The 27,228-nt window shown below is 35.8% G+C and overlaps 1 protein-coding gene across 3 annotated transcripts in view; it reads left to right on the top strand.

Annotated features, from left to right (window-relative positions):
- Positions 1-27,228, top strand: part of grik2 (glutamate receptor, ionotropic, kainate 2) — a 239,150-nt gene that overhangs the window by 197,480 nt on the left and 14,442 nt on the right. For all 3 annotated transcript variants that reach the window (XM_022673602.2, XM_022673603.2, XM_022673604.2), the window contains one exon: positions 17,532-17,757. In XM_022673602.2, the coding sequence (XP_022529323.1) occupies positions 17,532-17,757 (226 nt within the window). The remainder of the gene's footprint in view (positions 1-17,531; positions 17,758-27,228) is intronic.

Below are 27,228 nucleotides of genomic sequence, written 5' to 3'. Positions count from 1 at the left end.
AGGCCTAGTCCTGCTGCACGCCTGCCACCGCTGTCGTCGCTTTTCTAATTTGTTGTGGGAGCTTTCACTGACTCACATAAAAAAATCTCTCTCTCTCTCTCACTATTTCTTCCCCTTATTTCTCTGTATGTCTGTCTTTCATTTCCTTCCTATCCTCCCAAATGTTTGCTCTCACCTTTTTTTCCTCCCCTCTATCTTTTACTTTCTTATTCTCTATCTTTTTTATCCTTCATCTCTTTGCTTTATCTCATGTTTTTTACCCTTTCCTGCTTCTTTTTCTTTTTCTTCTTTTTGTCTTCATACTTCATTCTCTTTCTAAATGGCACACTCACAATCTCTTATCTTCTTTCTCCTTAAATGTTTGCTCTTACCTCTTTTCACTCCCCCTCTCCGTTCCATTCTCTTATTCTTTATATTTTTCCCTTATTTCTTACTTTATTTTTTCTCTCTTTAATTTCTCACGTTCTTGTTCTGCCTCTTTCTTTCATCCTTCTCTTTCACTCCCTCTCTCCCCATTTCTTACCCTTTCTAACTCACTCTCTTATCTCTTTCTCTCTATATGTCTGTCTGTGTCTGTCTCTCATTTCTCATCTTTATCATTTTTTTCTCTTATCCTCCCAAATGTTTGCTCTTACCTCTTTTCCCTCCCCCTTTCTCTTTTACTTTCTTATTCTTTATCTTTTCCCCTATTTCCCTATTCATCTCTGATTTATGTTGTTTTTTTTTTTAAACCTTCCTACTTCTTTCTCTCCCCTCTTTCTCTCTGTCTTCATACTTTATTCTCTCTCTAAATGGCACACTCACAATCTCTTCTTATCTTCTTTCTTCTTAAATGTTTGCTCCCAACTCTTTTTAATCCTCCTTTCCATTCCATCTCTTATTCTTTATATTTTCCCTTATTTCTTACTACATCTCTTTAATTCCTCCTCTATCTCTCTTCCTTCTCTCTCTTTCACGCCCTCTCTCTCCCCCCATTTCTTACCCTTTCTAACTTACTCTCATTTCTCTGTCTTTCTCTCTTTAAGTCTGTTTTTTCTGTCTCTCATTTCTCACCTTTTTTTTTTTTTTACCATTTTTTCACCTATCCTCCCAAATGTTGGCCCTCTCCTCTTTTCCCTCCCCCTCTCTCTTTTACTTTATTCCCTATCTTTTACCCTATTTTCTCCATCTCTGATTTATGTCAGGGTTTTTTTTTTTTACCTTTTCCTGCTTCTTTTTTATCTACCTTCTCTTTCTCTTTCTCTCTGTCTTCATACTTCACTCTCATTCTAAATGGTACACTCACAATCTCTCTTCTTATCTTCTTAAATGTTTGCTCTTACCTCTTTTCACTCCCCCTCTCCGTTCCACTCTCTTATTCTTTATATTTCTTACTTTATTTTTTTCCTACATCTCTTTAATTTCTCACATTCTTGTTCTGCCTCTTTCTCTCTTCCTTCTCTCTCTCTTTACTCTCTATTTCTTAGTCACACTTTATTCTCTCTCTAATTGGCATCCTCTCTGTCTCTCTTTTCTTTTAAGTAAATTATTTAATTCTGAATGAATTAATTCATTCTCTCTCTCCTTTCTCTCTTTCTCTAAGTTTCCCTTTTCCCTTGATCTCACTTTTATCTAATACATTATATATTCTTTATCTCTATATGTTGTTTCTTTCCCTCTCTCCTCTCTCTCTCTTTGATTTCTCTCTTTGTATTTTAATTTTCTTTCCCTCTCCCGTGATCTGAAATTTTAATTATAAACTAAATCTTTTCATAATGTCTTGTTTCCCCTTTCTTCTTTCATTTTTTTCCATTTCACTCATAATCTCACTCTTGTTCTCTAAATACACCAATTCTGTTCTCACCTCTTTTCACCCCCCTTTCCATGCCACTCTTTTATTCTTTATATTATTCCTTTATTTCTTACTTTATTTTTTCCTACATCTCTTTAATTTCTCACATTCTTGTTTCTGCCTCTTTCTCTCTTCCTTCTCCCTCTCTCCTCTCTCTTTGATTTCTCTCTTGAGGAACAGGATCTACATTTTACTCATCATACTCTCTCTCTCTCCTTTATCTCTATCTACTTTTTTTCTATCCCTTTTACTCCCTCATTCCCAAAAATCTATATTATGTCTCTCTATTTTTTTTTCTTATTTTTCTTCTATCTTTCTCTGGATACCAACACACACACACACACACACACACCCTCTGCCATGTATGTGCAGCATGCATGCATTTCTCACTCTGCTAGATTTCCTCGCAGTGTTCCCCTTATCAGGCTTCAGTGAGTGTTATTTTGCAGTGGGCCGTGAGGTGGATCCCTGCAGGACTGTAGAGCTCAGCAGTAAGTTTATAAGTCGTGATGGAGAGGGGAGCTGAATCACTGCCACTGATGCAATTTGGCCAGCAGGCACAGGGAGCAGCTACAGCCGCCGGGGGGAAGGAACGGGGCTGAGAACTGAACCTGCACTGTGATTCAGCCTCTGTATAATTAATACACCCAACCAAAGGATTACAAACCATGTAGCTCAACACCTTTAAACATGTGCAAAAAAATAGCAGGGCAGCATTCTAGCTAAAAATAAAAATCTTTGGGTTAGTTGAAGGTTTTCTGTGGCTGCCTTGTTTTGGGTGTAGCCTAAAAGATAGTCCCTTACCCATGACTTGCTGGGGTATTCAGTATGGTATTTTCCATTGTCTTCTTTTCCCTTTTGTTCAAGATAAAAGAGTGTCCTGCAACCGTTGACAAACCCTGTCTACATAATTCAGCCAGAACTTCTGTCAGAATCTCTGTCTAATATAGTGAAGGCCCTCAATCTGCTGCATCAATAGATCTGACTTTTTAAGGAATGGGCTCCATAAGATCTCTAAAAAACGTTGTGAAGTATCTGGAACTATAGTTACAAGTTAATGCCTAATATGTAAATTGCACAGTTTGATAGATGCCACTAATATTTTTATTGTTATAATAAAGTATTCAAACTCCATAAAAGTGTAAAAATGTACATCTTGTCTTGAGTCTAGATAGTATTTTTTATGTGTCTGCCTCTTTTCACTATTAAAATAAATAATAATAATAATAAAAAAATCATAATTACATAAGCAGGGCACAAATTTTTGGGCCAAAACCAAATACTACCCTGTGCCCTGCATTGCTCCTAAAGAGTCTACCCTCTGGTGAGGTCAACACGCAGTGCTATTGGGTGAGAGTTCTGTACAGGCGCAAGGTTTTTAAAAAAGTTAGTCTTTTAGAGACACAGTCAATTTCTCCGCTTTCAATCTACAGTACTTGGTAGGATCTTTTTGTACACTAATCTTTTTTTTTTGCTAGTAGTTGCTACCCATTCTTCCTGGCAGCTTGTGCACTGCAGTAGTGCTGCTGATTCTCAGATGTATTGGGATCTGGACTTTGATTTTTCCATTGTAGAACATCCTAGCTTTTGTTGATCAACCTCTGCTGTGTTGTTTGTTCTTGTGCTTTAGTTTTTTTAGAAGACAGAAGCAGTTTGTCTGGCAGTATTTCTCTACAGTTCCCACAGAGGAAAAACTTCTCCCCTATTTGAGAGTTATGATGGTGTTGAATGGTCAGTGTTAAATTTGCAGCAACAAAAACTCACATTCTGTAATATTTGATCACAAAACTTAGAAAACTATAGATGTGCTAATTGCGTCACTCTACCACACAGGCCAGGTGTTGGTAGTGTTCAGGGTGTGGTTATTGGCTAGTGCAGTGCCTGGTGGTAGGAAGCAGTTTCCATTTATCCATCTATTACAGTTTGTTCTGGATTGTTTACACACATTTTCTAAAAACATGCCTCATATTCTCAGAATTCTACACACAAATCCAAACACAAAATGAAACATTCAAATCAATGTTCTCTCTTCACAAAAGGCTATTTTGTGTTCAGATGACACACACAAACCATCATATGAACAGGTAATCAAAAGAAGCAGTTGAACACTGATGTACTCAGTGTAAAACACCATTCTCCATTCATCACAATGACTTTTTTATTTTTTGTTCAGTGTTACACTTACTACAGGCAGTAAATACATAAGTGCTTTGTAAAATATTTAATAATAGTTTTATACTCCGAACACACAAATACACAGTAAAAATATATTTTATTTTTCCAACAAAAACAATGTACACAGTGTACAATGCAACCAACGCAAAAATGCAGCAATTTACATAAAAAAAAACAACAGAAGAATGTATTGTATAAATTGACAGTAAACAAAGAACTATGGTGCATCCTGTCTTCTGTTTCAGTCTGCTAAAGCTTTGATTGCTGATTGTAAACCTGCCTGTGTGAAGGGTGTTTGCCCATGTGACCAGTCAGTGTGCATAGTAGGGTAATTAACTTTAGAGTTTTGAATAACAGTGTGTTCCTTGTGAAAACAAGAGATTTTATTAATGAAAATTGTGCCAAATGCAGAAAATTGTGTGTGTAGACTTTTGAAAAAGTGTGTTTTAGAACTGCAGTTTGAGTGTAAAGCAGGAATTGTGCTTGTAGTCTAGCAGAACTGGTTCAAGGGGTTGGTGCATAAGTTACATGTTGTGGTCATTGTGTCTCAAGTACCAGAAATTGTGTGTAAACTGTAACATTAGTCCATACATGAAAATGGCAACTTTTAGATATAACTTTGCTACCTTTTCATATGTTCTGCATGCATTTAGTTCTGATTTATTTATAAAACTAATTGGTTGTTATTTTCACAGTTTCAAATTCACAGACTGATCTATAGTACTTCTTAGACTTGGGGCCATGTAATACAAAAATTATGAACTTTTAATAATTAAAAAAAGAGGGTACGCCTGTTAGTCTTTTTGTCTGCATAATTTATTTCAGTCAAATACTTAGGTCAATACTTGTGTATACCATTTTTCAGTTAGTAATATCAGAAAGAACTGATTTAAATTTATTTTATGGAAAAAAAAATAATCTTAGAGATCACAATGTTTTGTCCCTCAAATGTTTTCATCAAATGAGAGTTGATGAAAAATCTGATCTCTAATTTGATCTCATTCCCACGCCTTCACACACTTTAAAAAAAAGAATGCAAAGCATTATAACTGTTTTTCCAAAACAATTGGTTTATTTTATTCAATCTCCCAAAAATCTCCCAAAAGCCCCACTTTTGCCATCACTAGGCTGCATCACAAAATATATTGAGAGTCTAAATCATTCTAATCTGTTAATGTGTAAATTTGCGGTTTAATCTGAAATTATAATTAACGCTTCCAGCACATTTTTTGCAGCTCAGGCTAAGCTGTCATGGTTGTAGAAAGGAATTAAAATAAGTATAAACAGATATGAACCACAAAATAAGATTAACTAAACAAACTGACTCCAAACACACAAGACCAGACTGAGCGCACGGCAACAAAAGGGGCTACTTATAGACTGAGACAAACAAGGAGCACCTGGTGTAGATAACGAGAGGGCTGGACTACAAATTAGACACAGGTGGAGACACTAATCAATGGGCGTCAGAATAGGAGTCGGAAACAAACTAAGGATCACATGTTGTAGAAAAAAAAAAAGCAGACAGGAAAAGGTTCAATCTCATTTAAAAAAATAAGAGATTTAATTTGTTTTAGGATGCTTTTAGTAAGGTCATTCCTAGAAATCTGGGACACACATAGACCAGAAATGTCTAAAAATTTTAGCCACATTGTGTCAGCTCTTTTCACCTTGCTCTGTGTGATCTAAAGCGCTCTGCTAAAGGTCATCCCCCAGACTGACCTAGTTGCTGTCTGAAACACTGCATGTGTACCTAAAGCAACACACGTATAATCCTGAATATGTGAGTGCAAACGGACTTCAGTGTAAAATGTTCTGCCTGAATGTGTTAAATCACTGCTGCTTTCAGTGGATTTGCCCTTTAAAATTCTACCTGGTGTTACCCCAGTTCTTTCTCTAATGTACTGAACTTTAACTAATTAGCTGTAACAATAAATGCATTCATTTAGCCATAAATTCATTGGAAAAGTAGAAATAATATACAGATTTAGATAAAAAATTGGGGGAAATGCTCAACAATTGTGTCTTGATAAGCCTAACAAGCCTGGCCAAAAAAGTCTTTACCTGGATTTAAGTGAGTAAACGATGTGGGGTGGATGCTGCAGTTGGTCAGGTCTAGGTTCAGCAACAGTATGTGCTGAAAGAATGAGGTCAGCTGACTACCCCAAGAATCGAGAACATTTTCTGATTAGATTTGTATGTTGGCCCCAATTATGGATGTAAGTGATGGGCTCAATTAGAGTCAGTCGTTGGTCCCACTTGAAGAAGTAGAAGTATATCATAGTGGTCCAATAAAAAAACAAATATCTCCATTTTTGACAATTTGTACTTTTCTACATAGTAATTTGAACTCCCAAACTGTCCCTTACACTCTGTCAAGATCTCTTGTTAAATGGACCAATAGAAATTCTCCAAAAGGACCTGAAATAAAAAAAAAAACTTTTTACATTGACTTTCATTGAAAGTTAAGAATGTTTTATCTCTCTCCTGTAAAGTTGCTGTTTTGGAAATACATTACGCACATTATACTGCGCTCACTGGGGGTTCTGTAATATGTATTTTCTATGTTTAATCTTTTGCCTGACTCTTTGTCCTGTAATCATGTTTCTGTAAAGCTGCTTTGTGCCAACACCAGTTGTAAAAAGCGCTATAAAAATAAATTTGATTTGATGATTTGATTGATTATACCCCTCTAAGGCCCTTATGAGCATGATAGTTCTTTCTCTCTCTCTCTCTCTCTCTCTCTCTCTCCCTCTCTCTCTCTTTCTCTCTGTCTCACTTTATATTTTTTAATTCTTACTTTTTAAAAGGTTTGGAGTTGCTCAGCCACCTGCCAGGCCACAGGAGATGGTGTTGTTGAATTGAGGCAGCCTAACAGGTTTACTGTTGATTAAAAGTTATAACTGCATGCCATCCCTTAGTGTCGCCATTCATCACTGCCACTGCCATTAGCATCACAATGCCACCATATTGGATTTACAAGAGCAAAATGTCCTCAAAGCAGCGAGCAACAGGGGTACCTCAGTCCATCTAATTACCTTCACTGAACACATGCAGATCAGGGTGTTGGAAACAAATGATGGCATGTTATGGCCTTAAAGGTCTTGCAATGAAGGCTTAGGGAATTAATTATAGAGTTTTTTTTTAATGGGGAAACAATGTAGGATAATAGCATTCAGTCTTTCAAATTAATTCTACACTAACACAGCTGAATACAAACATTGTATACCAGAATTTACCTAGTGCCTGGTTTTACAGGCCATTTAGTGGGTGGTCCTATTATTGTGGCCTGACTGGTGAGTGCATAAATAGAGTTTTTGGTGTGTCTATTGGATTTTCTCTAAGGTTTGCACTGGTCATGAAGAAACTGGAAATAATTGGAAATAATCAAATAACTAAACATGTCCTGCAGTATTAATTGCAGTCCATGTCCTTGAGTATTAATAGCATGTCCAGTAGTATTTCACTGTAAATCAGGCAAGGATAGGTCTGGCAATGTGTCTGGCTTTGGTATAGTGTCCATCTCTTAAAGGCAAGCTATTGAAATGGCAGCATTATATGGCTGAGCATTGTCCTGCTGGAATAGCACACTGGAGTATATGTAAAAAAAACTGTTAGGATCACTAGATGTAGGTGCTTATTCACATAATGTTGGGCTGTCAAAGTGCCTGCAATGAAGACCAAAGGTAATCGGGCATCGTACAAAATTGCATCCTACTAAGTGACTCCATGACAGTCTGGCACAACTACCCACCAAGTTTCATTTCTGTTGGTTGATTCCTTCTTGGTGGTTTTATAATTATCTCACTGTAGACCATGTGAGATATTAATAAAACCCCTATCCCAGATTACATATAGCCTTTCTGCAAGCATGCCACAAACAGAGTCCCCTGAGGCATGCAAAAGTACAAAAGCACACCTCAGGCGACTCTTCTTGTGGCGTGCTTGCAGAAATGGCTTCTTTCGCATCACTCTCCCATACAGCTTCTCCTTGTGCAAAGTGCGCTGTATTGTTGACTGATGCACAGTGACACCATCTGCAGCAAGATGATGCTGCAGCTCTTTGGAGGTGGTCTGTGGATTTTCCTTGACTGTTCTCACCATTCTTCTTCTCTGCCTTTCTGATATCTTTCTTGGCCTGCCACTTCTGGGCTTAACAAGAACTGTCCCTGTGGTCTTCCATTTCCTTACTATGTTCCTCACAGTGGAAACTGACTGGTTAAATCTCTGAGACAACTTTTCGTATTCTTCCCCTGAACAACTATGTTGAACAATCTTTGTTTTTAGATCATTTGAGTGTTGTTTTGATGAGCCCATGATGCCACTCTTCAGAGGAGATTCAAATAGGAGAACAACTTGCAATTGGCCACCTTAAATACCTTTTCTCATGATTGGATACACCTGGCTATGAAGTTCAAAGCTCAATGAGGTTACCAAACCAATTTTGTGCTTCAGTAAGTCTTTAAATCAATAAAATGATAAGGGTGCCCATACTTTTGCACCGGTCAAATTTTGATTTAATGCATATTGCACATTTTGTGTTAGTACAATAAACCTCATTTCAATCCTGAAATATTACTGTGTCCATCAGTTATTAGATATATCAAACTGAAATGGCTGTTGCAAACACCCAAATATTTACAACTAAAAATGATTAAGATTAATAGGGGTGCCCAAACTTTTTCATATGACTGTAACATTCCCAGCTTCCCATGCTAATGTTATGGAAATGTAAAAAAAAAGTAACATTCACAAAACAAAAAAAATAAAACATTGACATAAGCGGCATTGCTAGAACATTTAAAAAACTTTCAGAAAACTTGAACTTGAACATCAACCAAAAAAAAAATGACTATAACGTTTAGAAAATGTCCTAATAACCAGAAATTGATAGGTGGGATTGTTCTGTAGTATTAATTTAATTAGGCTCCTCTTTCATGGAACAGCTTGGAACATGGAGCAGTAAATTCTAATCATTCTTCATTCACATATTCATTGACCTTGATTTCCGGGGAGAATAGATTAGAGCTGTGAGATGGGCAAATTTGCAAAGCAGTATCATAGCTGATTTAGAAGCTTCAGGATGGTGGGCGGTAATGTCACACAGCTATTTAAGAATTTAAGCCATTTGCGCAAAACACGTTCACTAATACAGGTTTATTTTTTTACAAGATAATTGATATTTGTCTCATTATTAATTACCTTTACATTCATCTGTAAATAATATAAATTCTAAAGAAGCAATAAACCACAATAATCAGACTTCCTACATTTATCATGATGAGAAACAGAAGATGATTTTTATGCGTGCTTCACCTCCTGTCGTCTCTAACTTCTGCCTGAAATTTTGGGTGAATTTTAGTGCGTAACAGCATTGTTTTCTGAGTGTTACACTTCTGATTGTGGTGCATAGCAAATGAGTCAAAGCCTCAGATCTGATATGGGAAATGAGCAGACTGTCGCAGTGCCAATCTGTGGCCACTTCAGCATGATCAAAGGATTAGACAAATCACTTATAATCAGACCCACAATCTCAGCTCAGATGAAATAAATCTGCATCAAAGATGAAAACGTGACAGTGCTAGAAAGAGAGGCAGAGAGGTAGAGAGGTAATGGGAAAGATGGAGGTGAGGATCAGGGGAGTGAAAAGTCAGAGATGGGGATTTGTTCCTTCATGCATTGGAAATTGGAGGCATTCATTTTTTTTTCTGACTGAAAATGTTTTAAGATGGTGTTCTCCGTGTGTTGTTAGAAATGCTCTGTATGATTGGGATATTTGTTTTCCAACCAAACCCACCCCTCTTATGTGAATCTATAATTATATATTAGCCATTTCTATATCCATTTCTATATCAGTTATGGACAGATAAAGTAAAATAGGCATAGTTGACCATAAAAGACTCCACAAGGAACACTGAAACAGAGGGGCTTAAATACACGAGGAGGGTGAGCACACACAGATTTATTTAGTTTTTTTGCTTTTTTGTCATACTGATATTTTTCTGATTATCAAACAAACTTTAATATCAGACGAAGATAACCTAATAAAAAAAGCACTTTTTAAAAGCTAATTTTATTTATCAAAGAAAAAAATATTCCAAACAAATCGAGTGTGAAAAAGTGTTCGCACCCCAACAACTGCAGTCAAGCTTTGCCAAAAACTACTAATAAGTCTTACACATCTCTTTGTTTCACTTTTTTTTACAGAATTGTTTTAATTTGGACAAATTAAAGGGTTTTTGACTACAAACGGCTTGTTTAAGGTCATGACACAGCATTACGATTAGACTTTAACTAAGCCCTTCATTTTGTTTTTTGTTTTTTTAAGCCATTCAGAGGTGGACTTGTTTGTGTGATTCAGATCATTGTCCTGCTGCAGAACCCAAGTACGCCTGAGCTTGAGGTCATGAACAGATAGTCAGACATTCTTCTTCTGGATGTCTGGTTAAACAACTGATCTCCTGGTTCCATCTATTACAGCAAGTTGTCCAGGCATACACAGACAAGTTTAATATCAATTTAGTTTGCAGTGTGTTATTACTGAAGCCATTAGAGGCATTAAAGTATTTAAGCAGCTGTTTATCAGTTTATCACAATTGCCTTGGTTCTCCAGTTAATAAATAAATTCTGTTCAGTGTGCATCAATACTATTCTTTAAGCGACAGTAATAATATATTTAAACAGAGCTATAGTTACTCATATTGTAAGGAATAACAGCAGAAACTGCAGGGTTTCTCTTCTCATGTTTCTGCAGGCAGGACTTAGCATCAGGCTTCTTTGACAGTGCTCTACACTTCTACACGGTGATCCGCAGTGCCTCTAGTGGTATGGCGGTATGGGAAAAACGCATATCGGTTCAAGTTTCTCCTACGGTATAGTGTGGTACTCTGACTACTCTAAAGTATATCCATGCCTGGTAAAATTAAAAAACAAGGAAAGTCTTGCCTGCTAATAATAGCACAAAGTTCTGTTATCCTTTGGTGTGTGTGTGCGAGGTTTTTGATTTTTTTGGGGGTGGGGGTTTTGAAACTTGTGATGTCCGATGTTAGTAGAGAAGGTATTTAGATAAACTAATCAATCACACTTACTGTGTGGAGAAAGTTAAAACATCAAACCATACCAGCTTCAGTGAGGGAACATGTGAGCTATAAAAACATCATACTCTCTCTTCAGTGTTGTGATAAATGAACTCTTCAGCTGTGTCGTTAAACGTTATAGGGCAAAGCTCTGAAAGTAGATTTTTTTTTTTAGATTACATTTGGAATCTCAGACCGTTTGAGATAATGTTAATTTTCGTCTGCTTTCTGCTATTTTGAGATAAAGTGAGAGTTTCTTAAGTGGGTACAAATCCTCTTACAGTTGGCTAAAAGATTGGGTGGGAAAGATTGGTGGAGTTACAATTCTATATCTCTATTTCTCTCTCTCTCTCTCTCTCTCTCTTTCTGTCTTTCCCTCCCTCCCTCGTTCTCTCTCTGATATGCTGGTGGTTCTGCCTTATCAGCAGTCTATATTGTGCATGCTCAATCGGCTGATTTGTCAGGGGTGACTCCAAAAGATTCTGATAGGCACTGGGAAAATCACCCAGTTGATCTGAAATATCGACCCACCGCGAGAAGTCATTACGCACAATAATGGCAGGAGGGACCTTGAAGATGTGACTTAATTAGGTCTAAAATACCTTCGGAATGGCTTCTGAAAGAGAAAGAAATTGTCACATTTCAAATTGAAAAAAAAGATTATTTGCAAACAAGCAATATTAGTGCTTCACAGGTTGGGATATTACATTTTTGTAATTTGTCCAAAACTCCTCACAAGATGCATCCGCGTTTCTACAGAAACAATTAAAAGAAGAAGAAAAAAAAAAAAACACATTTACGCCGTTGTCTGGCAAACACACGTTTCCTGTCTGAATGGTGCTTCTTCACGTTTACTCTAGAGCTGTGAGATTAATATCTATAAAAGGTAATGGCTTGAAATAATCTTATGAATCTGAAGAATCATTAGCAAGCCCATTTCAAATTATGCATGTAAGCATATTCATTTTAGCATGAAATTAAGTGTAAAACGTATATTCTGTACTATGGTATAAATACACTATATGTCCCATGTTTGTAAACACCCTTTCTAATGAACAAATTAGCTTCTTTAAATTGTAACAATTGTGCAAATGCACACACACAGATTATTTAGTGATCAAGGGGTTAATATGATGCTACATTACAATGTAATGTTTACAGAAGAAATTGTAAATAATTCCATCAAGAAGTTTGCGTAACATTTAGTCAAATATCATTGCTGACTAAAAAATAAACATGTATGGCTATTTTTTATGTTTTTTTTTTATTTATGTATTTATTCATTTTTTGTGATGGAATGAAAAAAGAGAAGAAACAATAAGAAAACAGGAAGGTAGAGAAACAGGACAAATCCAATAAGTAAAAAAAAAGCCTAAACAATATCCAGTATAAAAGCACAGAAATAATAGGTAAAATATATATATATATATATATATATATATATATATATATATATATATATATATATATATATAATGTACAAAACGAAATAAAAGGACCCAGCACAAAATATTATATTTCCTCTTTTTTTCTTTTTACTTCCTTTACTTTCCCTTCCTCTCCTTCCCATGTTTTTTATTTCACTTCATAATTTGAACACACAAACTGTCCCATACAGTCCAATCCAACTCTGCATTATGCGGTAAAAATATAATAGATTTTACTTTTTTCTTTTAGTACATACATTTTTCAAAGTTTAGTATTATTTAATAGCTTTCCTGAAGTATATATTTACAGATTACAATTAAGCAACATATAGATTTTACTAAAAATTTCCAATGCAGTTGCTTACCTAATTACTCAATCACATAAATCGTACACAATTAACTTGTATTATGTTTACTAACTCAAAAAACGTTTTTTAAGAGTATAGTAGAAAGTCTTCTATGAAGTAAAATAGAATATTGGAGCACGACACATAAAAGACAGCCCTGTAACACACTACATTACACCAACCACCAAATGTCAGATTGTGTAAATGTAAAGTAGACAAGTCAAATTAAATCTAATTTATTTGTATAGCACTATTAGAAAACTGATGTCACAAAACACAGTATAATAGAAATCCAGTAAAAACAAATGAAGAACAAAACGTAGGCTATATTTGAATTTATTTATTTATTTATTTTTGCACAAAGAAAACAGACACAAATTGCATAAAATACAGTGCAAGTAGAGGCAGAAACCAAACATGGGCTTATATAAAGCCTCTACCATAATAATAATAATATATATATATATATATATAATACGGGTAACTTCAACAAAAGAATACCAAATTCCAGCTATATGACACAAAAACAAAAAAAAAAATGAGTGTCTATACATACAAAACATAAAATACATTTATACATTTATTACATTTATTCTTTTAATTTTTTAAAATTTGGAAGTTGTAAAGACTGACAAGTTGAATATTTATGAATTTCTGCATTTATAAAAGTTACGAATATATGAATTGCTCTGGGATATTTCCATGATTTGAAAAAAAAAAATACATATTTGAAATATATGTATCAAATATTTTTATTCATGTAGATTTCTGGCATTTAGATTATGCTTTTATTCAAAGCGACTTACAAGGTTATATTTTTATTACAGAGGTGGACCAATGTAGTGTTAGGAGTCTTGCCCAAGGACCCTTATTAATGCAGTGCAGCATAATCACCCAGTGCTGGAATTGAACCCCAGTCTCCTACTTGATGTGTAGCTCACATGCAGGTAGTAGTGTTATCCACTTCACCACACCATGTTCATGACTGAAGCTTAATCCTGTCCATCACTTGAATCAGGTGGAAGTTACTGTGTGTAAACGCATTAAGGATAGGATAAAGTATTGGCAGGAACCTTTTTTTTCACCAGCTATTCTGGTGTCCTTAAGGATCAGAGTCTATAACAGTCTGTCGAAGTCTGTGCTTTTACAACTCAACCACAAATAGTACTATTAAGTTCAGACACATTGGTTTGATTAGAGAAATCACTAAACTGTTCCCACTAGAACTGGAGTTTAAGAAGGTTTGTCTATAGATTGGCCAACTTTTCACTTTATCACTTCATCAGCTGCTTTCTTGAGTATTGTCTTGTGTTCTAAATCAGTACATAAAAGTACATTGAAAGTATTTATACTCTCGAAGTCTGAAGCTGTTCCAATAAAAAGCAAATAAGTGCATCTTCAACATCAATCAAATAAAATATTTCCAAATGATTATAATAAATAACTGCAAATTGCATTGAAAGCTCCAGCAGGTCAGTCACCTAACCTTCTCTCTATGGGTTGTTTTTGCAACAAGGTGAGAATATGGTGAAATTGCTCTTTTTGCATATAGATGTTGCTTGTATTATTTGCTAATCATGCATTCATCCTCTTTTTTTCACCATTTTTAATGGGTCATTTCCAATTTACTACTCTTTACAAGCATTTCTTTATTCACATTAGAGCACCAAATGTATACGGGGGTGAAAAGCTACACACACATCTTCTGAATAGAGTGCCTTCTGCTAAGCTGGCAGTCATTAAACTAAAGCGAGTGCCTCAGTGCAACTGTGAAAGAGCGTGATTTAAAACATACTTTACCGCTCACGTTTTGAGTGGAGACTATCCAATCCACGAGGGCTTTATTTTGGAGCACCTCTTTGTTTTTGACAAGAGCGCACGACTTCCATGAAAGCAGTTTTAGGCTCAGTGTTTGCACCAATCAATAAAGCAGCAGAATTAAATTCAAGACAGGTTGTTAGTCTACACCACTGCTTGTTAGAGGGTGTTTTTGCTGATATGTTGCCACAATAATCCTTTTGTGGTTTCTTTTAAAATTGCCCTGATCTTCAACTAGGAGTTAAAGAGTCTACAGACTTACAAATAAAGGTGCTAGATATGGTCCTTTGAGCATAGAAAAATGATGGTTGGTTCAATAAAGAAATCTGTTTAACTTGTTGAATACATTTACCTTAAAATAAGATTCTTTACTGTCACATGTCTCTATATCAAATATGTATTTCTTTTTTTTATGGACCCAAATATGGTTCTTCTTCACTGCCCAAGAAAAAAATTAAACCACCAATGTATTGCACCCCTGTTCAAATGTTCCATTGTCTGAACCATATAACTGCTCTGTACACTGTGTAAACACTCCTGGATTAATAATTAAGACAAATTACTTTAAATTTAAAGACATTATTGTAGAGATATATGTTCTGTAATTAAAAGACAGACATGGCAGAGTGGCAGATATATATAATGTTTTATTAAGTTGGAATACAGAATACAGTTTTATTCATACAAAAATGAAGCCACATAAAATAAATAGAATGATGTAAAATGATAATCATTTTTTTCACAAATAAATGCCTACAAAATACATTTTATGATTAACCTAGATACCCGAATTGCCTCAGAAATAGAGACATATATATACTGATACTGAGGCTGATACCATGCTGATGTACTGTATACTGTACCTGTACTTGACAACGAGGCTCTGATACCTTGTGCACATTCTATGCTACACTTGAAGTCAAAATTATATATATATATATATATATATATATATATATATATATATATATATATAATGCAAACAGTCAGAAGCTGAGGAGCTTCAGCGTGATTACGTAGATCGAGGGCGGTGGCTATCCTGTTCATGTCAATTTCTGAATTATATCGTATCAAGCAAAATTATGAAATATATAAATATATTGTGATATGAATTTTCCTCAATCTCTATTTTTATCTAAGCACAGATATTAGTATCAGTGGGTACATAAATACTTATGGATGCATCCCTATTCTAAACCACTGCTGTAGTCAGAGAGCTGAATGAAAAAAAAAAAAAATATATATATATATATATATAGTGAAAGTGACATTCGCTGCTTCATATTCTAAAGCTGCTTAAGGCGTCCCAAACAGAGGGCTAATGCTTCTGAAAGCCAGTGCAGAGTGTCTGCTTCTGAGAAAGCGGAGTGTACGTCCTTGACTGTATTGTGAAGTACACACAGACACACGGAGAATGCTAAAAAGATACTTACTATCATTACTCTCCTTCGTGTCACTGGTCAACATAGGAATGGGAATGTTTTCCATAATGCATTACTCACAAGCTGAGAGGTCCTCTACAAAAATTGCATTGTGTAGAATTTTGGAGCCTGTATATTGGATTAACTATTTAGGGATTATAGAGGTTTTGGAAATAACACACCGGATTGTTCAGCTGCATTTCAATAAATTGTCCAATTGCTTTTGAGAATGGGAATTTGGAGTGTAATTTTTCAATGGCTTATGCAATATTTTCATTAAAAGCCATGAATTAATAAATGTTTGGGGTCAATTTGATGTTACATATATATGCTATATTTGTTTGATGTCTACCTAAATATGCATTTAAAAACACTGCTGCTTGTAAGAGAGTGTTTTTGCTGATATGTTGCCATAATAATCCTGAATAAATTTACATTGAGAAGATTCTTTACCACTCACACCAATCTCAAGTATGGTTCTTTATGGTTCTTTTTTAATTGTCTGAAACATTGCATTGTGTAGAATTTTGGAGCCTGTATATTGGATTAACTATTTAGGGATTATAGATGTTTTGGAAATAACACACCGGATTGTTGAACTGCGTTTCAATAAATTGTCCAATTGCTTTTGAGTCTGGGAAATTGGAGTGTCATTTTTTAATGGCTTATGCAATATTGTCATTAAAAGCCATAAATTGACCATCCTGGTACCTTCAAATGTACTAATATATTTTATGTTTGGGGTCAATAGCCAATAAAAAAAAAAATCTACCCCCCACTCAGCCCCCTTTTACAACCAGAATACATGTTATTTGATTATGGAGGAATATGCACATCACCATAATGTATTAACCTAAAATTGAAAATAGAGATTTTATTGGTATTATAATGTCTTTATATTATTTCTGAGTAAAACTTTTTGGAATCTAAAACATTTAGAATAAAAAAAAACAATTTTACGTTATTAACAATAGTAAGATCTGTTATGTTTGGGGTCAATTTTACACACAAATGTGTGGGAAATTCTGACATTTATTATGTTTTATACAGCTAAATCAGCCTGGGGTTAAAATAATCCCGAACAACACTGATGTATCCAAAGTGTGTACAGGACACAGAAAACATAGCATCACATTAATTTTATGTTTACCCAGTTTTCCCTATTAAATTAGGAACAGTCACTAAATATGAAGTGAATAAAATTATATTAACTGCTTATTTAAAGACGTTAAAGATTGAATGGGGTCAAATTGACCCCAAACTCACAAAATCACAAAAACTGTATATGTATATGTATATATATATATATATATATATATATATACATATATATATATACATATATATATATATATATATATATATATATATATATATATATATATACACATATATTCCATGTTGACCAATACTTTGAACTGAAATCTCTTCTACAGAAAACAAAGATCTCCACCTATGACAAGATGTGGGAGTTTATGAGCAGTCGCAGGCATTCCGTCATGGTGAAGAGTGTGGAGGAGGGGATCCAGCGGGTGCTCACCTCGGATTACGCTTTCCTCATGGAGTCCACCACAATCGAGTTCGTCACCCAACGCAACTGCAACCTCACACAGATCGGAGGCCTCATCGACTCCAAGGCCTACGGAGTTGGAACTCCTATGGGTACGTAAGCAAATGTACACAAATTTAACACAATTTAACAAAAGTAAATGCGAGCCTGCTGCAGTGCAACCAACAACAACAACACTAAATCTCATGCAATCCCTGTGACAGATGAGATAAACCTCATTATTTTTATATTCCATCTCTAAACAGACCATACTGAGACAGTATCCCTAATCATTCACAGCGCTGATTTACAAATAATGGTGTTTTGAAACATTGCTTGATGTCATCTGTAATTATATGCAGATAAATGGCATAATAATGAACTCAGAAATGTAAATTTTTAAATGGTTGGAATACAAATGAAAAGAGCAGTTGATTAACCTGACTGATAATGGCGATGCAGTGGCGCTGAAAACTGATTCAGATCAAACGCACATACTGTGCATAACAACAATTATGCTGAATAGGAAGATTCACCACTGGACAAGATATTGGCAGTTGTCAATCAAAATCAGACAAAAACAAAACCAAACACACACACACAAAAAACAGTAATCAGCATTTGAATATGTTTGTGTTGTAATGGAAATATGTAGTGTTAGTAGTACCTCTAAGTACATATGAAGCCAGTTCATTAAATAACTACAGCTCTGGAAAACCATTTAAAAATGATTTTCTTTTATTTTACCAAATTGAAAACCTCTGGAATACAATCAAACTGAACTTAAGCTGAACTGCTTGATTTTTTGCATCAGGAGTGGCATAAAATTATTCAAAAGCAGTGTGTAAGACTGGTGGAGGAAGACATGTCAAGATACATGAAGACTGTGAATAAAAAACAGGATTATTCCACCAAAAAGTGATTTCTAAACTCTTAAAACTTTATGAATATGAACTTGTTATATATTTTTTGCATTATTTGAGGTCTGAAAGATCTGCTTATTTTTTGTTATTTCAGCCATTTCTCATTTTCTGCAAATAAATGCTCTAAATGACACTATTTTTTTTTTTTTTGGAATTTGAGAGAAATGTTGTCTGTAGTTTATAGAAAAAAAAACAACAATGTTTATTTTACTCAGACATATACCTATAAATAGCAAAATCAAAGAAACTGATTCAGAAACTGATGTGGTCTCTTAATTTTTTTTTAGAGCTGTATTTCTCCCTTTTGGAAAAAAACTGTTATTTTCCTTACTATTGTTATTTTAGTTATTTTATTTTACGTGCCGTAGTGAATAAAGACATATAAAAAAATCTTAGTTTAGTTGCTTAATATAGTAAGGTTTTCCAGATAAAAAAGAAAGAATCATTGATTTCTCAAAAAACAGGGAGAAATGGTCGATATATGGTTATTCACTGGAAGGGCTCTTATAGGCAGGGTTGCCTGGATACAGGTAAGAGATTGCAGAACTACTTACTCTTATCAGTGTGGTTGTAATGGTGAGGGTTAAATTATTGTGCATGTTTCCTCATGTTTTCCCAGCTCAGTAAATTTATAGCAGTGAAGAGGGGAGGGGGCAAACATGCAGGAAATGGACAAAAACATGCAATAAATACGTGAATGAAGAGGGCGAAGAGAGGCTTTTCCACTGCGATGCGGAGGAGCAGGATTTGATTATCAGGCTCAGTAGCAGATTGTCTTAATCCTGTTATACATGCTGCCTTTGGCTACATCAGCCACTGAGAAAAATCCTGCTAAATACCTGAAAAAGAAAACTGGAAAAAATAGTGGTTCTTGATACATGTGTGAGAAATGTGAGATTATATAAAATATGGCCCATTCTAGAATTGCGGGTACATTTCAGGCATGGAAATATTTGACTCATCAGCAGTCACTCATCTCTGTTATCATTAAACCCTGTATTTAAACCAGTTGCATCGTTTTGTGTATATGTATAGTAAATAGGTTTAGTTAACCTAATGATATTTACATTTTGGGGTAATAATGTGAAAAAAGTAGGGCTAAAGATGAAAAGTGGAGAGAAGGGTGTGAGGTAGTAATGAGATGTAATGGTAGGGTGTGAGGTAGTAATGAGAGGGTTAGTTATGAGATTTAATCCACATTTTAATATTTTTAATACAAATAAATCATAATCTATCTTCTGAACCTAATAGCAGAAATGCCATGTTTATATCTCTAAATGAAACCACTTAAAAAAAACACATCATTAGACTCTATAAAATAAGTGAATTGCGGAAGGAGATTGGAGCTAAGCTTGGTAAAATGATTAATTTGCATTAAAAAGAATGAACGTGTTAAAGTTTCAAGATTAATCACGTCTATTAATGTGTGTATAAACATATTAATCCACATATATATTGTATACATTGTCAGTTGAAAATGTTTTTTTTTATAGGATATTAGGACCTATCTTACACCCTACAATCTTACACAATGTTTGTCGCGATGCTCATTGCTATCAGTGAATTGTCAGGTGCATCGAAATTGTGCATACACCCCTGCTCGTTATACACTCACACACACAGACACACAGCAGTGCACAAATCCATATCACGTGCCTGTTGGCAGTTGTGCAAACGTTAACAATAAACAGAATGAACGAGTGTGAAAAAGCAGGTCAATAAGACGCGTCTAGGTTGCCGAGCCCCTAAAATAGCAATCCACAATAGAAATGTCTGAGCACACTTGGCTCCTAAAGGGAGTTGCAAGCGACACGCTGATTTGTTTATTCCATGTCACACCCAAAACACACTAATGATTAGTTAAGACAATTAGTACATACCTTTTGCACAAAGCTGTTTAAGGTACTTTTCCCGCTGTTACGATAGCAAACACACACTGACACAACCTAAATCTGACTTTGTTATGTTACTATAGTGGCAAATTACAAATATTTGATAAGACTTATCCTTGTGTTTTTTTTCTTTACATCGTTGTCCACATTTCATATTGAATGAAACAGAAAAAATATGCCAAAATAATGTGGAACTTTTTTTCCTCCTTATGTATGATTTCATTTTGTAAGAATTAAAAACAAATATGTGCTGTTGTGCTTTTTTCTTTTGGAACATAGTGAATCCTGAAATAGTGAATATTGTCACGGTGGCTAGACACACGACAGACATGCACGGATACCAAACACACAGTTTATTAAATAAAGGGCAAAACCTACACGAGTGGTCAGGGACAGGCAAGGGCAGTAACAGAAGGGAAGCAAAGGTAAACAGCATACCAGAGTGAGCAGGTAAAAGGTTAGTACACGGGTAATCCAAATATGGTTAAAAGAGTAGTAAACATACAAAATAAGATCGGCAAAGAGTAAACAAACAAACAAACAATTTAGGGCTAGGTAAAAAAAGAGTGGTCAAAAAATACAAAGCGGGTCAGTAACAAAGAAGCATGTACAAAAAAACGCGGGGTAGACTGTATACTGGTATACTGGGCAAGAGAGAAGAGGAAACTGGGGGTATTAAACAAGAGAACACAGGTGTCAGTAATCTCAGAAGCTGGGTGAGACGGAACAATGAAGCGCCATGTGAACCGGCATGTCGGCGAGGTTGGGCTCAGGTGTATTCTAGAAAATCTTTCTGGGAGTCTTTAGAGTGAAGACTGACAAATATACAGTTACTTATTGCTTCTTTGTGTTTGTGGCCATAATTTCTGTTAAGCTTTACGTATTTATTTTTTCATATTCACCACATAAAAAACAACAGTTCTCAGAACAGCATCCTGATGAGGAGGTGAGGAGGTGTTCTCCATTTCTGTAACACTTTAGACCCTGTTTGTGCTCTTTTTTGTGAGGTGTTTGCATGTGTCTCGCACAGCGCTAGCTGGATGCTGCAATTTAAGGAGCGTTGCTTTTGAAAGCACGGAATGAGGGAAATTTGAGGAGGCACCTTCATGTGAGAATCAAAGACCTTTGGACTGCAGCTGGAGGCAGACGGCGTAGCCACCACCACCACCACCGACATTTCAATGAGTCAGATCAGTGGGAGGGAGTCTGGATTCTGAGCAGCGGCTCTTAGTGTTAGCAGTCTGTGAGCTTTGCCATATTGTTTTTTTTTTAGCGTGCTTTTCTTCACTGTGTCTGGAATGTCTATAGCTGTAGGGTCACCAGGGACCTGTTTTTCTTTGTGGATGGTCTGAGGTGGCCTGCGTTCTACACGGTGCCCCAAACACACGTATATGTATGCAGCCGTGGTGTGAAATCTGCTTCATCTCTCACAGCTGCTTATGCCAGAGAGCCAGTAAATCTACCAGCGAGCACAGATAATGTGTTTCTGGTTGGTAGAGTGTGTGTCCTGGGATTGTATTGTGGAGAACACACACACACACAGGGCATTCGGAAAAGGGTGTTTAGTATTATCTCTCCCCTGTGTACCTTTTGCAGGCAGCTCAGTGTGAGGCATTTAAATTGCTAATCCTACCCTTTTAGTATCTGTTTCCATAGGCAGGCTGTTCTCCCCATCCCGGGCTCCTTTTAGCATATATATATATATATATATATATATATATATATATATATATATATATATATAATCAGTGGCTTTAACAGAGCGTGTTTGTTGCCCTGCATTAATAACTGGACCTTTAATAGCACTGGATGCACAAACCTGTCTGGCAGGGCTTCCCATGCTGTAGTTTACAAGTTTAATGCCTGAACTGTTTGAATGTCTCTTAAAAATGATCATCGGTGTAATTCTGCATACTTTAAATAGCAGAAGGGTCTGAAAATGCCTCATATATGCTCTGTAGGGTCATACACATTTGGTAAAAGTCACTGTTATAAGACCGTTTTTTTCTTCTTTTTCTATTTTTTTATTCTTTATTATTTAGAATACTTATCCTCCTGAGACTTGGACTTTTGCTTTGTATAGATTTTTTTATTTCTCCAAGCTATTTGGTATTTTAGTAGGACCTAACAAAGATAAAACCTAAATCTTGAGCTTTTATTTCTTTGCAACTGGTTTTAAAGAAATTACATTCAACAACCCCTTAACCTCCTGTTTCTGTCTTTAATAAAGCTGGGGACCCAAAATGATCTAGTTAAGCGGTTTTAACCCACCGGGAGGATCCACCGATTGGAAGGGAAAGGGGCTCACTTTTCTCAGGGGAACCTGAAGAACAGAAAAGAAATAGACATGAATAAATTGTAGAACATGATCAATTTTATAATAATATCTACGGGTAACCCCTGGTTTAAACAGTAATACAGAACTGTGGTTTTGTTGTTATAATTTACCCTGTCAGAAATAATGGAGTCTTTGGGGGCGGGGCTTCTGCTTTAAATGTGGCTGTTCTTACCCTGTTAACCCTTTTTACTCTCCCACACGTTTATATCAGGCTTACAAATTAATTCTATGGAAAGGATTTTCCATTTTTACAGAGTACACTTCGAACTAAGTCAATAAACACATTTACACATTGTATCATAACTTTGACACGTATATCATGCTCAACAGTATATTTGATCTTGATATGGTCTTCCTTTTCTTTTATTCATGAATGATTTTTATATATATATATATATATATATATATATATATATATATATATATATATATATATATATATATATATTTACGTCCCTTTAATCGCAGTAACTAAAGTAAAGGAGCTGAACACCTCCGCGAAGTACCGCAAGGTCTCCTACCACAGCATCTTGAGTCGGCTGTGCCGAAGCCAAAGCGCAATATAGGCTAGGCTACCGGTAGCGATGCCTTGCAAAATCTGCACACTGTATTATCTAACTGTAACACTAGAGCATCAAGAAGCAGAAGGTATAAATGTATGAACTGATAGTAACCACAGCAGCCCTGTAACAGATCATGAGCAGAAAATGCTTCTTTCTCTCTGAGCTTTCTAAACTACAGCCTAAGTATAAATTTACTTTTTAACCTTTTATACCTTTTAATATAATTACTTTATTCTTGTGACTTTTCCCGGTAGGCTACTGTATTTGTAGCACTGTTTGCGGTACTTTATTATTTGTATACATAGCCTTTAAAAAATTAGATTAAAAGTGCAGCTTATGGTCAGGTGCGTTCAATAGCCTGGAAATTACGATATACACTTCAGTCATATAAAATTTGGCAAATCAGTGTAAAATTAGTTATTATTCAATTTTAAAGCATTTCTATTGGTTGGCATGGGTGCATTTACACGAGCACCTTAGCAACATATTATTTCCAAAATAATAATTAATCACATATCTGATTAGGAGTGGAACAACTTTTAACTTTTATCTTCTATCGTCTAACAAGCATTTTCAACAACTTCATTCAATACAAAAAAACAACAAAATCAATCAGTAGTCTTTTCATTTTCGATGATTCAGGCCACACAATTAAAGCACAGTATATTATGATTCAAATTGATGAATTAATCATAATTCAAGATATTATTACTCTATTTTACTGAACTAAGTAGCTTAATTCACCTCATATTTGCAACTGCCGTGGAACTGTGAGATAGCTGAAGACAGCTGAAGGCTAAAAAGGAAAAGCTCTTAAATTCCTGACACACTTACTGTATGTTGCTGAGCTGTTGCCGCGTAATCTATGAATGCCGTGGCTCTTTTCCCTCATTGTCTGTGTCTGGTGTCTCTAGTAATTCTTCAAATGGTACAGGGCAGTTGCGTTTGTCCTCTGTGTATTGTAGAAATAGAAAGCACCCCAGTCAGCTTTCAGAGAATGTGGCATGCCTCCTCCCCAGAGGGGTCATTAGGAGGAGTCATGTACAGTACCATGTCATCAAACATCTGCGAGGGGTTTGTTTGCGCAGGATGGGATGTAGCTTAAGAGTAAACTGTTTCCTCCCCTGCCTCGCGCATTCCTTTCTCAGGGGAAGCTCTCTCACTTTCTCGCGCTCTCGCTAATTAGAATCAATCTGCATTGCACTTTATTAGGCACTATTAATCACGTCCGAGTTAAGCATTGCAAATTTTTGCTTGTCAGCGGGTTCGTGTCTCGCAAGATGTCGGCTTCCCAGTGGGTCACTCTGCTCTGCAGTGGCCTGCAGACTCACGACTCGCAGATGGACTCTGGCATCTGGCATCTTAGGGCAAAGGCTGTGATTAAAGCATCCACTAGAGAAAGTGAAAGTAGGGAAAGCTGCACGAGGGGAAAAGAGAGAATTTCTTTTTTTTTGCATGGTCACTACTAATGCAAGAGAGCCTCTGATATGAGAGAGCAAATGACCATAGGGAGCAATCCACGAGGCGTTTTTAGTCAAGTGGTTTATTGAAAACGTAAACACATCGTATTCTTCAGAGTGTTACTGCAAGAACAAATTTTGGAAGGCGTTTAAATGGAAATGAATCTCACCGGGCTAAAAATAGGCCTACATCGTCTCTGTTTGCAGTTGCCATAACTCATTTAAATTACTACGCCGTTTCATTGAGGGACAATGCATTAGGGATTCATTTGCTATTACTCTTCTTTGATCTGACAGATTACAGCTATGTGTCCTATTTGGAATTCACTCTCGCCCGTCACTTAATTCCCTCTTTTGCTTCAACTGGAGCTTCGGTTACTGGCGCTCACGCTGTGAGAAGCTCATTTTCGTAGGTCGCATTTACATATCCATGATATCACCAGCAGCACGCCATACTTCGCTAAATTGCGGACTCATATTCTGAGGCAATATGTCGAACAGCACTGTCTATCTTTTCTGTTGGACATCATAGCAGCTAGCTCGCAGATTTAATTACAATTCCACGTTGTTTATCAGCTCTGGATCGAAATCGCATCCCTGATCTGAACACAAATTTGAAAGGACCAGATTTTTAGCTTTTTTTTTTAACTAACAGGCTATTTTTGTACAAAGCACTCTTAGAAGATGAGCTCGGTCAGGAGAACGCACAAGGAAACAAGCAAGCTGACAAACAAAAGAGACGAACAAATAAAACCACAGAATAACAATCCAAAGAAATGACCTAAGCGTTGAAACTGTTGGATTTAAAATGACAAAAAAATTTTTTACCTCAACTCAACACACCCCAGTACTTTCCCACATCTGTAATACTGACTCTACCATTGATTTACATTTATGTACATTATTAAAGGATCTTTATCAAAAATTTGTCTTTTATTTAAGGTCAAGGTCCCATTCAAATAATTTAACTCAAGTTCCAATCAATTTCATGGCCACGGATTTTATTAAAACCAAGCACCTAGGCATGCAGACTGCTTCTACAAACATTAGATAAAGATTGGATATCTCTCAGCTCAGTGAATTTCAGTATGTTACAGTAATCGGATGCAGCACCTGTGCAACAACTCCAGTTGGGAAATTTCCTCACTACTAAAGATTCCACAGTCAACTGTCAGTGATATTACAACAAAGTGGAAACGACTGGGAACGAAACCAAATAGCTCTGTCATCATAAAATGACAAAGTTGGGTCAGCAGATGCTAAGGCACGTAGCATGCATAGGTCACCAGCTTTCTCAGTACAGACAGATACAGACATTCAAACTTGACGTGGTCTTTAGATTAGCTTCAGAACAGTAGAGCGTAGAGAGCTGCATGGAATTGGTTTCCATGGCCAAGCAGCTTCATCCAAGCCTTACATGGCAAGTGGATACTTTCGGCAATAGAGTGTATGTACACATATCGTCAAAGAAATGGTTGCAAAAAATTGTTGCATCCAGAAAAAAACAATGTTTAGAAAGTTCAGAACGAAGATAAAGGTCTCCAAGAAAAATATAAATGATAAATTACAATTTTAGACCGATTTAAGGAAACTCTTGGTCATCTCGCCATGAAGTTGTAGAGGTTCCTAATGGTGTTCTTCAATAATCCATCCCATGCAACTTGATTATTCACATAGTTCTTCCAGATTATCAGATTATGAGTGAATATGTTAATGTGTTTATCTGTTGTGATTTACTACCCTGTGTTGTACCTGGTGGACTAAAACACTCTATATGTCCTTAACCTTTTTAGGTGGAGCTAAACTGTGTTTTAGCCACATCTATAAACCCAAAATATTTCAATGACAGCACAAAAAAAAAACATGTTTCTTTGTCATTTATACAAATAAGCTTTATGAAATAGAGATTAAATGGTGTGTTTTGGTACATCTAATTTTAATAATATCACTGTTATATACATCCTTTACAAAATATTAAAATATTTTAAAATATTCAAATAATGTGTCACTAGGTCTGAAACTCTATGCTTCTATATTGGCCAAGGCTAATTCATGTGTTTTGGCAGTATGTGTATAACTGCAATGTTCTTCATCACTACACCAAAAGCTTATGTGTCCCATGTTAAATAAGTAAGTGTTTGGTTTGCCAAACTGATACACCAAGGAGCAGCTGCTCCCCAGCGAAACATCTCCATTAAATCCAGTGCCCTCCTTCACAACCAATGAGAGATTCTCCCAAATCAACTACTAATTAAATCCAACTCAAGACAGCTCTTCAAGAAAATAGAACAAACTGAAGAGACGCAAACTAAGAGAACCTCCCAAACAAACTGATTCATGTATAAACTCATATGCACTCACTTTACATTATTATTTATTTTATTTTATATTTATTTAACAATAAAAAC

The sequence above is a fragment of the Astyanax mexicanus genome, chromosome 6, assembly GCF_023375975.1.
Source record: "Astyanax mexicanus isolate ESR-SI-001 chromosome 6, AstMex3_surface, whole genome shotgun sequence".
Lineage (NCBI taxonomy): Eukaryota > Metazoa > Chordata > Actinopteri > Characiformes > Acestrorhamphidae > Astyanax > Astyanax mexicanus.
The sequence above is the reverse complement of the archived record's forward strand: the minus strand, read 5'-3'. Positions and strand labels throughout refer to the sequence as shown.